We start from the raw sequence: 15,715 nt of genomic DNA on the forward strand, positions 1-15,715 counted from the left end.
GGCTGAAAAGGAGAAAGAAAGAGAGAAGATGGGAGAAAGGGGGTGAGATCAGAGGAGATAGATCATGGGTGGTGGGAAGGAGGGGGAGAGAGAAAAGAGTTGATGGGTAAATGAAATGAAGAGATTAACAGAGGTGGCGGATGGGAAGGATATAGAATAGAAGAAAGAAGACAGATGGGGTGGGAGAAGCCATGGGTGGAGGAAGGGGAGGAAAAGGTTAAAAAAGGGTTTATTTATTTTTGCTTAAAAGAACCAATGGGGGTAACCTGCTTGAAACAGTAGTTAATACCCTTAACAGACCGCATGTGGGTGACCTGCATGGAGGTAACCGGCAAGGAGCGGCAGTTACTACCCTTAACAGAATGCATGGGGGTAACCGGCAAGGAGCGGCAGTTACTACCCTTAACAGAATTCATGGGGGTAACCGGCAAGGAGCGGCAGTTACTACCCTTAACAGAATGCATGGGGGTAACCGGCAAGGAGCGGCAGTTACTACCCTTAACAGAATTCATGGGGGTAACCGGCAAGGAGCGGCAGTTACTACCCTTAACAGAATGCATGGGGGTAACCGGCAAGGAGCGGCAGTTATTACCCTTAACAGAATGCATGGGGGTAACTTGCATGGAGTGGCAGTTACTACCCTTAACAGACCGCATGTGGGTAACCTGCATGGAGTGTCAGTTACTACCCTTAACAGAACGCATGGGGGTAATCTCCATGGAGCGGCAGTTACTATTCTTAATAGAACGCATTTGAGCAACCAGCACAGGGCAGTAGTTGCTACCCTTAACAGAACACATGAGAATAACCTGCACGGATCGTCAGTTACTACCATAAGCTAATTGCTGGGCAGACTGGATGGACCATTTGGTCTTTATTTGCCGTCATTACTATGTAACATTTAGTTCCTGAGCTAGTTGTATTGGTTCAGCTCATAACCTGCCCCAACAGCTGAGTCAGGACTCTTGAATTGGCTCTCACTTATTATATCAAATGTCCAGACTTACCCACCTCTAATAAAACCTTACAATAGCATCACTGGCTGCTAAACTCCCACTGGAAATACAATTCTTATGTACAGTAAACATGTGACTAACATCCCTAAATTATAATGCTATGGATACAAAGTTATTACATTATTTATTTTATTTTTATTTATTTAACGTGTTTTGTATAGCGTCATTCGGTTTCGCCATCAGAACGGTTTACAGAATTGTGAAACAAAAATAGATATATATCATCAAAGCAAATTGTCATGGAGTTGGATTGCAGTTTTGGGATTTGAGTGTTAGTTGATTACATATAAAAATTGATATTACATATAAGATTATTACATATAGCAAAATTATTACATACAAAAATTGATATTACATATAAAAATTGATATTACATATAAAATTATTACATATAGCAAAATGATTTCATATTTATATGCCTTCATTGTTCTATGTAACGCTCCTAAGCGAATTTTGTTGTTATAATGTAAACCGGTGTGATTTGTATTCTTACAGGAACTTCAGTATAGAAAAAAATTAAAAATAAATAAATGATATTACATAAAATGGTTACATATAGGATTAGGGTTAATAAATGATGGAGAAAGGAATGTGTATAGGTTGGATAAGTTATACAGTTGGGTCAGTAACAGCAGGGGTTTAAGAATTCAAAGTATATTTAGGGGGAGGTAGGTTGCACATTATTATCTTAGGTCATCTAATGGTAAGAGTTATTTAGTTGATCGAGGGATGTAGCATTCTTCTTGGTGTTGGGTTGCGTGGATATTTGGTGGACTGGTTGATTGAGTGAGTTTGAGTAGGCCTGGTTAGAACACCCTTATCATATAAGGTCATTATTGTATATACAGGAAAGCCTCTCAACATTTTTAGCTCCTCATACACATGATTCCTTGCTTTTCTAGTCCATGCATTTAAAGATGTGCAAATAATAAAACCTTGGAATAACATGCATGGTTTACAACATCATAAAAGCACTAAGGGTAAACCTCACCCTCATAATCGTATCTATAATGTCTACCTGCTTAGTAAATACATATTGGCTGTAACCTGATATAGCCAGGGCTGCTCTACCCAGTGGGTAATTGGGTTTCTGTATGATTCTTTGCTGTTTTTTATATACTAACATAGGAATCATGAATACTGCGAACTCCCTTTGTCACCTGTGTCCCAGAAGAAGAGACACATGCAGGACCGGATTGAGACATGTTGAGGCCCTAAGCAACGTCAAGTTTAAGTGGACCCATAGCATTACCAAAAAATGTAAAACTTGAAATGTAGTAATTTTCTTTTATTTAGCGGCTCCTCATAATCTGAGGCCCTAAACTGTACCTTGTGCCTAAATCTAGCACTGGACACATGCACTATTGCCACCTCACCCAAAGTCAACTGAAAAGGCTGATCCAGTCCTGTTTTTTCCCCACTCTGTGCAAGGACTTGTAGTTTTGATTTTCCTATTGATGCCTCTTAACTAAAATTAGAATGACAACTCCATATATGCAATAGTGGCAAATCCAGGACTAATTCAACCTGCTCAGTTGATCTGGGCTGCCAAATTACTCAGTTCTTGGAAGACGATTTTTTTTGCCCATTCCTGGTTCTGAACTTACATCCCAGTGCATAGTGGCATTTGTATTCTCTGCTTCAATCCACTGAAATTGGTGTGGTAGGTACCAAAACACCCCGGGATGGGGTTGTCAGAAATCCAGGACTAGCCTAAATCTCCTTCTTGGAAATGGGTTTTTCAGCGGCTCTGCTATAGATAATCGCAGCGTGGCAGCTAGTCACTTTCATAGAACTACAGAGTTATCCAGTTCCAGGATGAAGATTTTAGGTCAGTCCTGGGTTTCTGATAACTCCATTCTGCTGCATTATGGGACCTGCAGCACTGATTTCAATGGGTAAAATTTGAGACTACAAATACCACAGTTTTGGGATGTAAGTTCAAAACCAGGACTGGCCAAAAAAGTCTCCTTCCTGGAACTGGGTAACTTGGCAGCTCTGCTTTCAGTCATGCCAAGCACTTCATCCCAATCCCCGCAAGCATTAGCCAGAGGACCAGCAGTTTGAACACAATTAAGCGAGTGCCTCCTTTCAAACAAAATCCACCATTTTTTCTCACACTCTGCTCCTTGCACATGCACAGACTGGGTGATTACACTCTGCCAGCTTGCTGGTACAACACTCTTCGTCAAGCAGGTGGCATCTTAGAGGGTGTTGCATAGGCTGGGGCTTTTTGCCAACCAAACGACCACGTGATTAAATGTGTAGCGTACTAGGGACTAAAATAAGTATCTTAATGCAGTCTCACCATCTGCCGTGCAAAATTCTGCTACGAACTTATGTAACAATATCTCGGGATTCTGTTGCCTCGCAAAACAATGAGAGAATGCGTCTGAGATATTGTTGCCTAAGATAACTGTGTAACTAAAGGTAATGTTGCGCTTGTTTGCATCAGCCATGATAACAGGTAGCAGATCACTCTACTGTAGCGATTCTTTCAGATCAGCGCTTCCCAAACCTATCCTGATCACCCCACAGCCTGCATCTCATGAATATGCATGAAATACATTTGCATTTACGTAGGTCCTCAGCCTCTCATTCCTACACACTAAAGATCATTTATGCTCTTGTGTCTTTGTGTGCAGCTTTCTTTCCAGAAACCACATACATAAACATTAACAAGAAACATAGATATGTAAGGTAGACAAACTTATTTCTTGACTAGATTTTGGGATATTCCAAAAGAACTACAAGTCCCTGCACGCAGTGGGGCAAAGCCAGGACTGGCTCGGCCGCTTCCTGCCACCCGGCGCCGTAAATCTGGGGAGCAGCACAGGAGGCCACAAGAGGGAGAGTGAAGGCAAAGAGAAATGGGATTGGGTCAATGAGGAAACTGCTCTCCGGGACCAATAGGAGGCTGCCGGTGGCGACCAGTGAGAAAGCGGCTTTCATCTGAACCAGGAAGCGCCTGGCAGAGCTGCCCGTGCCGTGTGTGTGTGCGCGCGCGCACGCGCGCGATTGCTGCTGCTGTTCCTACTGCGAGGCTCAGAGCCGCTTGTCCTGCCCCCTCTTCCCCCCCCCTGGCTTTGCTTGGGTGCCCCTGCTATTAAATCCCTCTCCCCCCCCCCCAGGAACAGAAAGTGCTGCCTCCCCGGGGAGCGCGAGCATCCCCAGTTGTCAGGAGCGAGGAGATCCTCCAGATGTGCAGAGCGAAGAAAGAGAGCGCGGTGACAGCCGTGAGCTTCGCTAGATCCCAAAATAATAATCCTCCCCCGCCCCTCTAGCATCCCTCCCACCCGGGCGCCTGCCACTGCTTTCCTTCTACTCCTGCGTACCTGCGGCTCCCCGCTCTCCGAAGCGCCCCTCCCTCCCTCCTCCCCCACCTCCAGGAGACGCTGGTGTAGGAGAGACAGATGGTTTTCCATACAGTGTGGGCTTTTCTGGTGACACCGTCAGCACGCCGCCTTGCTTCGCCGGAGGCTCAGCGCCGGCTCCTCTCCCCGTTACTTGGTAACGTGGAGCAGGCATCCACCGCTGCCATGGCCAAGCGGCCGGTCACGCGGCAGTGCGCCTTCGAGGCTCTGCTGCCCAATGGCAGACCGGACGTCAAAAGGCTGTCGGTGGAAGGCAACATAGGTAACTTGACACTGGATCGTTATGTATAGATAGAGAGATAGATATATTTTTTTTCTGTACGGCTTTTGCACGGAGCTCGTACTTCGGCAGCGCCTGATCGGGGGGGGGGGCGGCACCGGCAAGTCTAAAAGACTGGGGGGGGGGGGGATGGAGGCAGAGTGCCCTAAGCAGGGGGTTACCTGGTTTCTCTGCCTTACAGGATAATGCGCACCTGAAGGGACATTTTGGTAATGTAATTTTTTTTGGGGGGGGGGGGAGGGGGGAGCGGGAGAATAATGAAAATGTTCTTGTCTCCATGATCACCTTGCTTCTCTATTCCTGCGGAAGAAAGGAAAGGAGCATAGGGAGAGCATCAGTTCTTTTAAAGTCCTTTTGATTCTAGTCTAAGTTCCCCCCCCCCCTGCCCTGTCCTTCCCCCACAGGGTTATTTATACCTGTCACCAACATGATGCCTGACGTGAAGGGGGCCCCCAGTACGCAGTCTAATGCAAGAGCTAAACCTAAGATTTGATGGGGTCTCTCAGTAGGTGCTTCTTTAGCTTCTTGCCTTGGAGAAGGTTACAGATTCAGAATTTGAAGTCCCTGGTGGAAGGAACAAAGATGCAGCACTGATGACTTCTGTAGCCAGTGTGGAACTCTTACAAAATGACTCGGTCTGTTGGCTTAGGGTTACAGAGTGTTTTACTTCTGGCCTTAGGGGTGACTCAGTATTGGCAATTTGGCATAGGAATACAGAGCCTGTCACCTGTAGAACTGAATGGCTCAGAGGATGGGCACAGGGATACAGAGCCTGTCTGATACCTTTGTGTTTAATTCACTGCTCCTTTGGGAATAATTCCAGTTCTGGAAATGATTCCTCTCTCATTGTTCTCTTCCCTTAAAATGTTTTGTATTCATTTGAAAAAATGTGGTGGTAGCGTGTTCAAATTTGTTTTGGATGCCTTTCCTTGTCTGTATTCCAGAACACCCCTAGAAACAGATTCTTCTTCGTAACAAAGGCATCTACGGCCAAGTAATTTGTGTATGAAGAAATCTGTTTTCTGTAAAAGCAGGCAAGAGAGAACAATACACTAAAGGATTATCTTTGAGAGAATCAGGATTTCAGTTGTTACCGGAAGGGTTTGTGGTAAAGAGGGATCTCTGTATTATATTCATAAAGTTATTCCTGGTACATCTTTTTTTTTTTTTTTTTATCCTAGAGCGTTTATCCCAGTTTTAAAGCCTATTGCCATGGCAGTGATGGCCCCCTTGTCCGCAGCTCTGAATCACTTTGCAGTTTGAGCTTGGCGGCAGGCATTTTGCTGTTGTGAGATTCCTTCCTCCTTGATGTGGTTGTGGGGACGGTCAGAAAGAACCGGGCTGTAAATGCTGCCTTTGTAACCCCTCCAGCCTGGGCAGCAGGAAATGGATCTGGAAATTGACGTCAGGTCTCTTTCATGACAGCAGCACTGCTGCTGGGGCTATAGGGCCGACCCCAGCATCATGATCTGAGTTGCCTTTTTGTATTTTGGAAGCAGACAAGCTTCTTGAGCCAACTTATTTTCTTCTGCTCTGTGTTGCAGCTGTTGGGAAGTCTACATTTCTTCGATTATTAGGAAAAACAAACCAAGAGTGGCACACGGTGACTGAGCCTCTGAACAAGTGGCAGAGTATTCAGACTTCCAAGAGCAAGGAAGTGAGTTTTAAAGTCTAAATTATAATGTGGTATCCATCTTAGCATGTTCTCCTTATGGATCATTGTAGGGCCAACAGAGTCAGAATCTGAGTTGTCAGATGTTTCCCTACATACAGACGTGGTAGGCCTATGATTGAGGCTTGCAAAAAAAACTGTTGCGCTGTCTGTCCATGTTCAATTGCAAACCCTTCAAGTGAGCAATAAAAACTAGCCACCAGCCAGAGCAGTGTGTGCAAGGAATGGTGTGTCCAGCCCTACTTGCAACTGTAAACATTACATTAAGAGAAATCTGTTAGAAGATTACCTCCGAAAAGCATAAGCTAGTATGATAAAATGGTTTTCCCACTACCATCTTTTCTTAATCAAATCTGTTAAATTGTCAAACCACTCTTTGCACGATCATGTGTTCCCCTGGACTAGGGGATGGGGGGATGGGACTGGTGTAGGCAATATCAGACAGACTTAGTTTTCAGCAAATTTTTCCTGAATTTTCCAAAGGGAACTGTTTTCATTTTTTATCTTGAATCGCAGCACCACCCGCATGAGGGATTTAGAATAAAGTAAAACATTCTTCAGCTACCAGTGCAAAAGGAAACTAACCACATCCTGAGGATGCTGAGCAATATTTATTTATCTCAACAGAACAGTAGCAACCTGCTTCAGCTGGTCTACCAGGACCCTTCTCGGTGGTCCTACACATTCCAGACCTTCTCCTGCATGAGCCGGTTTAAAGCCCAGCTGGAGCCAGTTTCTGAGACGTTACTGAAGTTGCAGGAGCCCGTGCAGATATTTGAGAGATCCGTGTACAGCGACAGGTAGGATGCAAAATGCCAGAGGCAAAGCAGGGTTAGAAGAAGGCCAGCCAACCAGCCCGAGAGCTTGATGTCCACGGGATGGTCAGCACTGAAGGGGACAATTGTTGTCTGCTTGTCACATGAACCATGTAGAGCTGTAATATGGTGTACCTCTTGGTGGGACATGCTGCTGGGCCAGTGACCAGCTCTGACAGCTTATCACCAAGATGTACTGCTCACACACTGGAGTGGCTACTACATAACCGTGCTTGTAGTCAAGTAATGCCACATGTCCAAAAGTTCAGTTCATTAGCTCTGGCCTATAGGACCTGGGAATTTTTTCAACCTGACACCTGTCCTTGTGGGGGCATCTGATCAATCCCCATCAGGGGAAACGCAGAGGCACCACTCCCAAGTGGTATAAGCAGTATCCTTTGTCCATGGCTGGGCCAGAGTGCTCCCGCGGGCATGTAATGGTGAAATACAGCACACAGAAGGAGATAATCTGTTGCACTGTAAGTTTGTTTTCTGTGAAATTTGGAGTTGGCGGTGGCCCAGAGAAAATTTAGATCTTTCTTTATGGCCGGTGGTTTAGCCCCATACAGCACCGGCGAGCCAGGCATGGACCCCACGCGTTGCTGCAATGATTTCCTGCCGGTTCCATGGTTGGGGGGGGGGGGGGTGGGGAGGTGAGGAGGTGAAAGCAGCACAAATTGTGGAGAAGTAATTTCCTTTTCCTCCAGATGCTTTGAGTCTGCCAGGAGGCTCGACCTCTTCAGTAGCTCACGTGTGTGGACGTACGCAATGCCAGGAACGGTGAGGCCTAAAACCCCTGCTTTCCCCTGGGGCGTTTCACTGCCGTTGGCAGGAGCCATGGGAAACTTGCACTTCACGCCTCCTCCTGGAAGGGAAAGGATTGTGGGACGGTGTGCTAATTTCATAAATACAAGGAGCTAATCACCTTGTATTCATGCTGCCTGCGTGTCAACACACAGGGGCGTCCTTAAACTGTGCTTGTGAGCAAGAGAATGCCTGATAACCTTTGTGTTTTAAGTTGATGAAAAGGCTGAAAGTGTTTTTAGTTTGTGGGGATGCTGGTTTTATGCAGCCCCTGTAGGATACTTTCTCCTTCCAAAATCCAGATAAAACAGTGAAGCAGGAAAGTGCCCGGAACTTGTGCTTGGGGCTCTGTGCAGGATGTCCGTCTGTCCAGGACACGCAGGCCGTGGTACTGAATCGCTGACTTTCTGCTTCTGTTCTGCTATAAGAAGATAATAAACTTCATTTTCTTTTTTTCTGTTCTTCTGTCCCCTCTAACTCCACCCCGCCCACCACACCGGAGTCTTCTCCTCTCCTTTTCTTGGATCTAAGTGGAACCTCCCACGTACTCCTGCCCCCGCATGTTGCTGCTCTGCTTGGTTGGCAGCTGGCTCTTCAGAGCGGTAAATGCTTCTGCCACTGCCTCGGCTGCTTCAGTCTCTCACCCTCCAGCTGCAGCAACCAGCTCTCATGGAACAGCTGGGAAAACAGGGGGAAGACAGAGGCCTGAGGCTTGACGCTGTAGGTCGGGGGATTCTGTGGCCCTGCAACAGAACCCCTGCTGTAGAGCGATATTCCTGCTGTCTCTCTGTTATCCTCTTAACACCCTTCCCCCCCCTTTCCATTTAGGTAAATTGGATCTCCTTGCAGAGCTTTGAGCATTTCTGGACAGCTACTGGAATGACATCCATCTCCTGGGAATAATTTAAGGCTCCCATTATGTTGCATTTTGATCCAGAGAAGCTTTTCCTTCAGCTTATCTGGGCACACCCAAAAGGCCTTTTTCTTTTAATCCACCTATGCATAACCAAGAGCTTTCTCTCCTGTGCAGAAACAGCTAAACTCCGAGTAAAACTTGAAGTGACTCATACTGCTGTGAAAAGAGAGCCTGAAAATATTCCCTGCCTCTTGAAGAAGAAACAGGAAGGCAGAGAGCTTATTTCAAAACTTTATTCACAATTAGATACAAAGAAAACAGTAAAGGAAAATTCTTGTTTCCAAGAAAAAATGGGAAGCTGATATGCAGATACATTCACAGCGAGCCACAATATGTAATAATGTTCACAACCTTTCTATTTCTATAATGCATTTGGATACAACATACAAAATCCTTTGCCAGCACTGTCTGACTCCAGCATTATTAAACAAAGCGTGGCCAGATACACCAGATTGTAGCTGGAGAGGTTATGTAATTAAAAGAACATTCAGGCACATATGGTGGGACTGCCCTAAGATTCAAATGTTTTGGATGATATGGTAAAACGAATCTCTAACATAACAGGAATGAATCTCCCACTGGAATACTTGCTGTTACTCCAAGGATATAGCCTTGAGCCCAACCACAGGTGGAGTCGTTGGCTCTTAGACTAATAATTGCTTCTAACTGGAAATATTAGGCCTCTTCTCATTTAACTGAAACTTACCCCAGAGTGTGGATTATTTTGCAGAGGAAGCATGTCTCCTCCTTAATAAGGGACAATCTCTCTGCTTTTTCACTTTTATTTGGGCATCCTTTTTCAAGCTTACTGAGCAGATTATAGTTCATAATATACCTTTGGGTGGCTGTTTTCAAAGAGCCTAAACAATTGCAAACTATATGGTCACTTTTCATGTGCTATGTTCGACAAACTTTCAAAGGCAAACTACCTGCATTGTTTCTCTTTGACAATTAGCAAGAGCAAAATGCACACATTAAAAGTGTCCACATACTTAACACCTGCATTTTTAATTATTAGATTGATTTATTAAATTTTTTTTTAATTTTAGATTTTTTTTTCCATTTACATATTCAAGCAAAAAACACTTGATTTACAAAAATCCCCAAAATAATGCATAGAAATACAAAGGATCAAAAAAAAAAATGCCTATAAAGCCCTCAACCAGGGAAAATTCCAATCACAACTTTAAATAACCAAATTTTAAGCACTATAGGAAATGGGATCATAATACAAACAAAACACTTTATGATCGAAAAAGCTGAGGTCTTAAGTATTCATTCCACAGTCAGAGGGGAAGAAACATTTAGAACTGGCTCCTTATCCTTCAAAAACTCTGAAAGTTGTTGCGGTGTAAAAAAACATAAAGGTATTGCCCTGATATTTGACGATACACTTGCATGGGTATTTCAGCAGAAAGAAAGCCCCGAGTTTAACTACTTGAGGTCTCAATTGTAGAAATAATCTTCTCCTTGACTGTGTAGACCTTGCTAGATTGGGGGTATATGCTGATCTTTAAATTTAGAAATAATTCAGTCCGATGTCTAAAGTACATCCACAATATCCAGTTTTTATCGGACTCTAACAAAAAGGATACGATCAGTGTTGTAGGTGTTGCTGTGTTTTTTTTTTGCGTGGATTCTAAAAAGTTTGTGAGATCCAGTTCAGGAAACACAGGAGTAAGATCTTGCAGTCCTTTCCTCGTGTCTGGAGATTTCTTATATGGGGGCTATGTAACAGACTTTTGACATCATTGCAATGCCGCCTCTGGAATTTTCAATGATTGAATTAGGTATTTTTTCCACATATCCCTTGGTGTAACCAGTGGATCCTTAGGGAAATCAATGCATCTGAGATTTTTCCCTCTAATCTGATTTTCTAGTTGTTCTGTTTTACTTAACGACAGCTGATTCTCCACAATAAAACTCTTTTGTATCTTATCTTTCATTTGCTCCCCCAAAAAGCTCTCCTCCACGTCCTTCTCCACTTTTTTGATACGACTATCCAATTGCTTTATAACAGATGCTAGAGGACTTAATTGTGAGAAAATATTCTCATTTATCGTTTGCATTGCGTCCCATATTGAGTCCAAGTTCATGATTTGAGGTCTAACAGGTTCTTTTCTGGATTTAATAGCCCCAAACATTAAGTTCTCACCTGCCTGCAGTATTTCAATACTGGCCTCAGCTCCTCCGGATCCAGCTGCCTGTGTTGAAGGCCCCAAAATGCCTCCATGGTCTCCACTTGCTTCCCTTGGGGCTCCAGCAATCTCTTCACTGGTCAGTAAGAAAATCTCCTCCGAGTGTCTCATAGCCGCCGGGTTCTCCGGGGGCCTTCGATTCTTCGGGGACAGAGTTATATGGAGCTCTGGCAGGGGCGTGGTTTCATCTTCCTGCAGCGAGCCAACTCCCGGAGTAGGTGTTTGTCGGATGATGTGGGCATCCATCGGGCCTCGGTTAAGGAAATCTGAGGAAGCAGGCAGAGCTTTCCTTTCCTTAGCTCGCTCTTCCTCGTGGTATGCGGATTTACCAAAATTCAATAGAGGGCAAAGCTGCAGAACATTGGTCTGACTCAGTATGGCATTTCGTAAGGTCCACAAGCCTGGCATCCTGTCTCCAACAGTTGCCAATCCAGGTCACAAGTACCCGATAGGATGCCAGTGAGCAGCTCCAATCCTCCTTGCTCATAATCAGGATAAAATCATTTTCTGCTGAAATACCTGTATTTTTGTGCCTCTGATGCAGATGCTGATTTCAAAACACTGAGTCAGTGTCTGCCTTTCATGGGATCTCCATGTTACTAAGTTTGGACGACATCTTCGTGAAGTTAAGTGCTTGATAATTTTATTTGCATCAACAAAAAACCCCCCCATATACTATGACCTGTGATTGTAATTACTGATGCACAAAGACAATCATTAGTCATGCTGCAAAGTGTGCAGTTGATATCCTCCGTGATATGAAGGTAATAGGCATATACTGATGTAGAGATTTCAGCAGATTGCAGTGTGAAAGCTTTGAAAAAGTCCTTGAAACATTATTAGCAAAGTAGATTTAGGAAAAATGTTGCATAACATAGTAAAGATGGCAGATAAAGACCAAATGGTCCAACCAGTCTGGCCAGCAAGTTGTTCATGGTAATAACTGCTACTTTGTGCAGGTTACCCCTGTGCCTTCGAGTAAGGGTAGTAATTATCACTCTGTGTAGGTTACTCCCATGTATTCTGATAAATGGTAGAAACTGCTGCTCCGTTTAGGTTACCCCAGGCTCCCCTCTTTTCATTTTCAGCATCTAGTATTTAGGGATTTGCATGGTCTATCTTATACCCTTTTAAAGTCATTTACAATTTTCATCTTTACCACCTCTTCTGGGAGGGCACTCCAGGCATCCACCACCCTTTCTGTGAAGAAATATTTCTTGATGTTGCTTCTGAGTCGTCCCCCCCTGAAGTTTCATTTCTTGATCCCAAGTTCTACAGTTACCTTTCCATCAGAAAAGGTTTAAAGTTTGCGCATCATTAATACCTTTTAGGTATCTGAAGGTCTATGTCTTATCTCCTCTCCTCTAGAATATACATACTTAGATCCTTCAGTCTCTCCTCATAAGTTTTCTCCAATATAGACCCCACTCATTTTAGTTATCTTTCTCTAGACTGCTTCCATCCTGTCTCCATCTCTTTTAAGATATGATCTCTAGAACTGAACACAGTACCCCAGGTGAGAGCTCACCAAGGACTTATAATGGGGCATTATTATCTCCCTTTTTCTTGTTATCCCTTTCTATGCAGCCCAGCAACCTTCTGGCTTTAGTTGTTGCCTTATCACATCGTTTCGCTGCCTTCAGATCACCAGAAACTATTACCCCAACGTCCCTCTCCCAGTCCGTGCACATCAATCTTTCACCCCTCGTTGCATACAGCTCTTTTGGATTACTGCCCCCCAGATGCATGACTTTGCATTTCTTGGCATTGAATCCCAGCTGCCAAATCTTTGACCATTCTTCAAGCTTCCTTAAATCACTTTTCATTTTCTCTACTCCTTCAGGCATCTCCTCTGTGTTGTAGATCTTAGTATCATCCGCAAAAAGACAAACTTTACTTTCTATCCCTACTGCAATGAAATTGAACAGAGTCAGTCCCAAAACTGATCTTTGAGGCACTCCATTTAACACTTTTGTCTCCGTAGAGTAGGATCCATTTGTCATTACACGCTGTCTTCTATCAATCATCCAGTTTCTAATCCACTCCACTACCTTGGCATTCAATCCCAAGTTTCTAATTTTATTCACGAGCCTCCTGTGTGGGACCATATCAAATGAAGCAAGCTCCACACAAATTGTGCAACCAAAGGCTATACAGAGATGAGTGTCTTCTACAAGGTGGTGAAAGGCACCAGCTTATATTGATATAACCCTTACTGAGTTAGTGTTAAGACTTGACTCAGAAAGAAAGATCAGAAGGTATTCAAGCAGATTGTGTGGAGAAAGGGTCTAGGGCCTTTTTCTCACACCAAAAGGCAAACTTCCTCCTCTTTAATCCATAAGTCTTTCTTGTGGACTTTATTGAAGCCAGAAGAACACAAAACACATCCTTTGAAAGATGAGGTTATCCTCTCAACATCCAGGCTGAGTAATGAGGGTTTGGGAATTCCCTAGCCTGATTGAATCCCTAAGAACATGCCATACTGGGTCACACCAAGGATCCATCAAGCCCAGCATCCTGTTTCCAACAGTGGCCAATCCAGGCCATAAGAACCTGGCAAGTACCCAAAAACTAAGTTGATCCCATGCTACTGACTAGTAATAGCAGTGGCTATTTTCTAAGTCAACTTAATTAATAGCAGATAATGGACGTCTCCTCCAAGAACTTATCCAATCCTTTTTTAAACCCAGCTATACTAACTTCACTAACCACATCCTCTGGTAACAAATTCCAGAGTTTAATTGTGCATTGAGTGAAAAAGAACTTTCTCCAATTAGTTTTAAATGTGCCACATGCTAACTTCATGGAGTGCCCCCTATTCCTTCTGTTATCCGAAAGAGTAAATACGGTAACCGATTCACATTTACCTGTTCTAGACCTCTCATGATTTTAAACACCTCTATCATATCCCCCCTCAGTCGTCTCTTCTCCAAGCTGAAAAGTACTAACCTCTTTATTCTTTCCTCATAGGGGAGCGGTTCCATCCCCTTTATCATTTTGGTCGCCCTTCTCTGTACCTTCTCCATCGCAACTATATCTTTTTTGAAATGCAGCGACTAGAATTGTACACAGTATTCAAGGTGCGGTCTCACCATGGAGCGATACAGAAGCATTATGACATTTTCCGTTTTATTCACCATTTCCTTTCTAATAATTCCCAACATTCTGTTTGATTTTTGACTGCCGCAGCACACTGAACCGATGATTTCAATGTGTTATCCACTATGATGCCTAGATCTTTCTTGTGTGGTAGCTCCTGATATGGAACCTAACATTGTGTAACTACTATAGCATGGGTTATTTTTCCCTATATGCATCACCTTGCACTTATGCACATTAAATTTCATCTGCCATTTGGATGCCTAATCTTCCAGTTTCGCAAGGTCTTCCTGCAATTTATCACAATCTGCTTGTGATTTAACTACTCTGCATAATTTTGTATCATCTGCAAATTTGCTTACCTCACTTGTCGTATTTCTTTCCAGATCATTTATAAATATATTGAAAAGTACGGATCCCAGTACAGATCCCTGAGGCACTCCACTGCCCACTCCCTTCGACTGAGAAAATTGTCCATTTAATCCTACTCTTTGTTTTCTGTCTTTTAGCCAGTTTGTAATCCATGAAAGTACATCGCCACCTATCCTATGACTTTTTACTTTTCCTAGAAGCCTCTCATGAGGAACTTTGTCAAACGCCTTCTGAAAATCCAAATATACTACATCTACCAGTTCACTTTATCTACATGTTTGTTAACTCCTTCAAAAAAGTGAAGCAGATTTGTGAGGCAAGACTTGCCTTGGGTAAAGCCATGCTGACTTTGTTCCATTAAACCATGTCTTTCTATATGCTCTGTGATTTTGATATTTAGAACACTTTCCACAATTTTTCCTGGCACTGAAGTCAGACTAACTGGTCTGTAGTTTCCTGGATTGCCCCTGGAGCTCTTTTTAAATATTGGGGTTAGATTAGCCACTCTCCAGTCTTCAGGTACAATGGATGATTTTAATGATAGGTTACAAATTTTTACTGATGGGTCTAAAATTTCATTTTTGAGTTCCTTCAGAACTCTGAGGTGTATACCATCTGGTCCAGGTGATTTACTACTCTTCAGTTTGTCAATCAGGCCTACCACATCTTCTAGGTTCACCGTGATTTGGTTCAGTTCATCTGAATCATTACCCATGAAAACCTTCTCCAGTATGGGTACCTCCTCAACATCCTCTTTAGTAAACATCGAAGCAAAGAAATCATTTAATCTTTCTGCGATGGCCTTATCCTCTCTAAGTGCCCCTTTAACCCCTAGATCATCTAATGGTCCAACTGACTCCCTCACAGGCTTTCTGCTTCAGATATATTTAAAAACGTTTTTACTGTGAGCTTTTGCCTCTATGGCCAACTTCTTTTCAAATCCTCTCTTAGCCTGTCTTATCAATGTCTTACATTTAACTTGCCAACACTTATGCATTATCCTATTTTCTTCTGTTGGATCCTTCTTTTAATTTTTGAATGAAGATCTTTTGGCTAAAATAGCTTCTTTCACCTCACCTTTTAACCATGCCTGTAATCATTTTGCCTTCTTTCCACCTTTCTTAATGTGTGGAATACATCTGGACTGTGCTTCTAGGATGGTATTTTTT

The 15,715-nt window shown here is 43.4% G+C and overlaps 1 protein-coding gene across 2 annotated transcripts in view; it reads left to right on the forward strand.

The window, feature by feature from the left end:
• The first annotated feature begins 3,963 nt into the window (after positions 1 to 3,963).
• The window catches only part of DGUOK (deoxyguanosine kinase), a 124,851-nt gene continuing 113,099 nt past the window's right edge, over positions 3,964 to 15,715 (forward strand). The window contains exons 1-3 of one of the 2 annotated variants that reach the window (XR_003857087.1): positions 3,964 to 4,652; positions 6,215 to 6,327; positions 6,970 to 7,142. Coding sequence is in view for 1 of the 2 variants with exons in the window: in XM_029604149.1 (XP_029460009.1) it covers positions 4,430 to 4,652; positions 6,215 to 6,327; positions 6,970 to 7,142 (509 nt within the window). In the remaining variant the exon portion in view is untranslated. The remainder of the gene's footprint in view (positions 4,653 to 6,214; positions 6,328 to 6,969; positions 7,143 to 15,715) is intronic. The other variant, XM_029604149.1, reaches the window with a different exon arrangement.

Source organism: Rhinatrema bivittatum, chromosome 5, assembly GCF_901001135.1.
Source record: "Rhinatrema bivittatum chromosome 5, aRhiBiv1.1, whole genome shotgun sequence".
Taxonomy (NCBI): Eukaryota; Metazoa; Chordata; class Amphibia; order Gymnophiona; family Rhinatrematidae; genus Rhinatrema; species Rhinatrema bivittatum.